The sequence below is a fragment of the Strongylocentrotus purpuratus genome, unplaced genomic scaffold (assembly GCF_000002235.5).
Source record: "Strongylocentrotus purpuratus isolate Spur 01 unplaced genomic scaffold, Spur_5.0 spur5_scaffold_19, whole genome shotgun sequence".
In the NCBI taxonomy this organism is placed as follows: Eukaryota; Metazoa; Echinodermata; class Echinoidea; order Camarodonta; family Strongylocentrotidae; genus Strongylocentrotus; species Strongylocentrotus purpuratus.
Window position 1 is genome coordinate 7,907,362 of NW_022145604.1, and position 4,587 is coordinate 7,911,948.

General features: G+C 40.6%; 1 protein-coding gene across 1 annotated transcript; it reads right to left on the reverse strand.

Annotated features, from left to right (window-relative positions):
- Positions 1-245: 245 nt before the first annotated feature.
- Positions 246-4,075, reverse strand: LOC579765 (toll-like receptor Tollo). Its single transcript, XM_030990855.1, has 3 exons — positions 3,945-4,075; positions 2,568-3,104; positions 246-748 (listed from the first exon to the last, which is right to left on the reverse strand). The coding sequence occupies exons 1-3, from the start codon at positions 4,073-4,075 to the stop codon at positions 706-708; spliced, it is 711 nt and encodes a 236-aa protein (XP_030846715.1). The 3' UTR covers positions 246-705.
- Positions 4,076-4,587: the final 512 nt, after the last annotated feature.

The following is a 4,587-nucleotide window of genomic DNA, read 5'->3' on the forward strand; positions in this document are numbered from 1 at the left end:
ACTGTTGTATCAATCGAATATTATGTACATGTTTTGTTAACTTGTATATGCCTTACTTTGTAAATTCTTTTCACATGCAGTTAATGTGGAAATAAAACTTAAATAAAAAAAATAATAAAAAAATGTGCAATATCTCTTATTGGTTTTTATTCGGGAACTGCCGTTTACGGTACGTGTACTCTGGGGATGAACAACAACAGAGGTTGAAACGAAACAGACAGTTTTACAGTTTTCTTGTATTTTAATCTATACGGCAAATACATAAATATCCAAGAAATATCGACACCCATATAAGTGGGAATGAGAGCCTGATATTCCTTCAATGACCCTGCTCTGACATATTTACTACTCATATTTGTTACCTCTAACATTCTCACTTCGAGCATTTTTACCTTTGACATTTATATTTATGACATTGTTACCACTGGCATTTTCACCTCGAGCATTTTTAACTATGACAATTTCACCTCGAGCAAATTTACCTCTGACATTTGTATTTCTGACATTATTACCACTGGCATTTTACCTCGGGCATTATTACCTGTGACATTTTTACCTCGGGTATTTTTACCTCTGACAATTCACCTCTGGCATTTTTACCTCTGAAATTTCTATTTCTGACATTTTTGCCCGGCATTGTTATCACTGGCATTTTTACCTGTGACATTTTTACCGCTGGTATTTTTATATATACTTCTGACATTGTTACCCATGGCATACCTCGGAAGCTGTTTTTCGGCTATTGTATCTGGTGAAGCCGAATCTGACTTGTTATATGCGCAATCTTATACATGTAAATCGCGGGTAAGATGAAATTAAAGAAAACTTTAAAAACATTACACTCTTTAAACAAAAAAGTAAAACTGATGTTGGTAGAAATGATCAAGGAAGATAGCCTTAAAAATAAACATTAAAATCAAAGTAAAGATATTCGAAGGTCACATTGTTGTTTACGTTTTGGCAGATACAAGTATATCATTATAAAACGCATCATCTAACCCTGTGTTTATAAATAAAAAGAAATGTACTAACCAGAAAATACAAATTTTCAAAAAAGATTAGTTGACGTACCATAGTAGTGTTAATTGCTCATGAAAGTACCCTATAGTCCATACAATGTTTATCCACGGCTCTTAGATAATTCCCACAGTTCAGTGTCGCTATTTATTACCATCTTATTTCGATCATTGACGTACTACATACCCAGGCGCGTACGCAGGATTTTTTCAAGGGGGGGGGGGGGGGGGGGGGGTTTTAACATTTATAAATCGGGCCGAAAATTTCGCAACGACTCAGCCAGCCGCTGAATAAGCGGGGGGGGGGGGGGGGGGGGGGGGGGGGTAAGAGGTCACTTTTTTTTTTTTTTGGTCCCAAAAAAATCGCAACGACTCAGCCGACCGCTGAATAAGCGGGGGGGGGGGGGGGGGGGGTGGGGGGGGGGGGGGGGGGGGTAAGAGGACACATTTTTTTTCTTTTTTGGTCTCGAAATTTGAAAATTTGACATTTTGCTCCGTTGGGGGGGGGGGGTAAGGTCATCTTTTTTAGGTCAACCATGGGTTTTTTTTTTTTTATTTTTTTTTTATTAAAAAAAAAAAAAAAAAAAAAAAAATCCAAAAGGGGGGGGGGGGGGTTTAGAGAAATTTAGGGGGGGTTTACACACAAAAAATTACCAAAGGGGGGGGGGGGTTTAACCCCCCAAACACCCCCACCCTGTGTACGCGCCTGTACATACCTCATCTGTTGCACGGTATGTCGATTCTTTGTCATATATTATATATCATTGGATACTCCTCTGGACATTTTTTGTCAGCCGGTTTTGAATAAGATGTATGTTGCCTATTTTACAGCACATTCTGTATTCGATGATGGTGTCATAGTAACAATCTCTTAGTATAGAAGACTCGAATTAAAATACACCATTTACTTATTAACATGTCGTTCAAATGAACTTATCCTCCAATTCCTAACTCTATTCTCAGTTTGTCTTCATCTACTGTGTCTTTAATCGATTTCTTATTAGATGCAAGAAACGTATCAATATAATGATGTTCTTTGATACAAGAACTTTTCTTTGTTTGTAATAAGTGGTATTGGGGGTACCCAACACGAGCCTTGCTTTCCGGGTTTTCGGCTCCTTCTACTTTTTGAATTATTTACTACACTGATCATTATGTTTACCACATTGTACAAATAATGCGAAGTAAATAAATGTGAATTCCTATTTACACTTCTCGGAGTGTTGAGTTTAATCTACAATTTCATCCATTAATAATCATGTAGAAATCCATGGCTACTCCGTTGTCCTAAACACTATTCACGAATGACATATATTATGTGTTATAAAGTTTCTAGTTGCTTCATCGAACACAGACAAACGCGTACCCTTGACAACATAGTATCAATAATAGTATCACTACAAATATTACTTTTATTGCTACAGATGCAACGGAAAAATCATATTCCATCAAAAATCAACGAGTTTGATTTGATTCCGTGCTGTTCTTCGGTTCGAGCGCCCTCTTTTTAGCGCTAAAAAGAGCTTGTTTTTGAATTGCGAATCAAAAGACTCGAGATATGTTGTAGTTCTTATGTATGCCTTCAGGTCAGGATCAAGGGAGTCTTGGCTGACATCCCCAAGAGTGATGATGAGCAACGTGTTACAGCGATCATGCAACGCTTGAAGGTGAGCCATACGGAACTCGTACATGCACCAGTCACTCTGCAGGAAGTTGTCTGACAAGACGAGAATGACACGACGGCTCTGCGCCACGGCGCTCACGATGTTGTTCGCGATGGTGTCGCCTGGGACAAAGTGACGATGATGGAGACAGATGGTGTAAGAAGGCTCATCTTCAGTTTCCAAAAGTGGCACCAAGTAACGGAGCACGAATTCGTCGTCAAGTTGGCAATAGGAGATGAAGACATCAAAGGGTTTGTTCGCGTCATCTTCGGACAGGTCTTGAGGAAAGTAACGCAGTAACATGAGCTGGATGACAATTTTGTTCTTTTTGTATATAACAACGCAAATGAATACAACCACGAAAACACCAGTGATGGCACCAAGCGATGCAAGTGATGCGAGTAATGGACTTGTCCCATGTTTCCTGCAGTAAGAGGAATCGAGGTTAGATAATGATACGGTGGTGCCGTCACTCTCCCGACATGTTACATTACCCTTAACCTCTAATGTGTACCTGACCAACCCCTGTAATGAGATCAAGTTACAGCTACAAGTTAGTGGGTTTTCTTGGAGGCTCACTATTTCAAGACTTTGAGGGAAGTACTGGATAGCAGGAAGGACGGTGAGAAAGTTTCCGTGTAGATAGAGATATGTTAAACTTGGGGTGTCCAGAAATACCCCATCAGCAATAGTTCTGATGGAACTGTGGTTTAAATACAGCGTGTCAAGTCGAGTCAATCCCTGGAACGTCCCTTTCATTAGATTGCGAACATTATTTCCGTCGAGTTTCAATTGCTGGACTGAGTTAAAGAGTCTAAACGCTCCGCTTTCTATCCTCACAATACTACAGCTAGTAAGCGTCAAATCGCTTAAGAATGGCATTCGAGTATCAAGCATACTTTTTCTAAGAGTGTTCCAGGTATTCCCGGTTAGGTCCAACGATGAAGTATTGCTTGGTATGCCTCGCGGAATACGTGTTAGATTTTCAGATTCACATTCGACATGGATCACACGAGCTGTTTGAAGCCCTAAATCCTTCATAATCTCGAAGCATTGACAATGTCCTGGGCACAGAGAATCGGACAAGGGGCACTCAAAATGCTCAGGCCTTATTGAGAATAATGGTATTCCATTCAGGTTGGGTGGTGAAAAGCATTCGATGTCATCACGATCACTTATCCAAACAGCCTGCCCGTCATAAATACGAAACCAAGTAAGACGGCAGTCGCAAGTGAAAGGGTTACCACCTAGCCTAACCACCAACTGATTTCCAGCTAGTCTCTGTTCCCCGAGAGGGTTCGACTGAATATCGAAGAGTCCATCGTGGAGAGTCTCTAAAGAGTTATAACTAAAGTCGACGAATGTGAGCCTTCTTGCCCATCGTAAGACATTCATTGGCAACGATTCGAGACGGTTGTTACGGAGATCGACGTACGAAAGCGAAGAAAGTAACTCATCTGTTTGAAAAACCCTTTCGGTAATGGACGATATTAAGTTATGTGACAAATCTAACGAGGTTGTATGTTCCCGGACTCCTGGCACAGTGTCCTCTGTGAATGAAGTCAATGAATTGTAGGAGAGTAAAAGCCTCTCAGTACCTAAGAAACTCAGACTGAACTTCTCATCAAGGTTATTTCGTGACAAACCCACTTCTTTGAGGGACCTCATCGACCGGAACGCATCAGCATGTATGGATGAAATGTTATTGTCATTTAGGTATAATGTGTTCAAGAATTCGAGGGGTTTCAATAGGTCACGGGAGATGTGCGTAATGCTATTGCTCATGAGGGACAGTACCTGCAAGTCCTGAAGATCATTGAATATACCATCGGGGAGTTCTCGAATGTCATTATCCCACAAACTTAGTTCCCGAAGGTGGGTCAACCCTCTGAAAATCTCTGGATGCA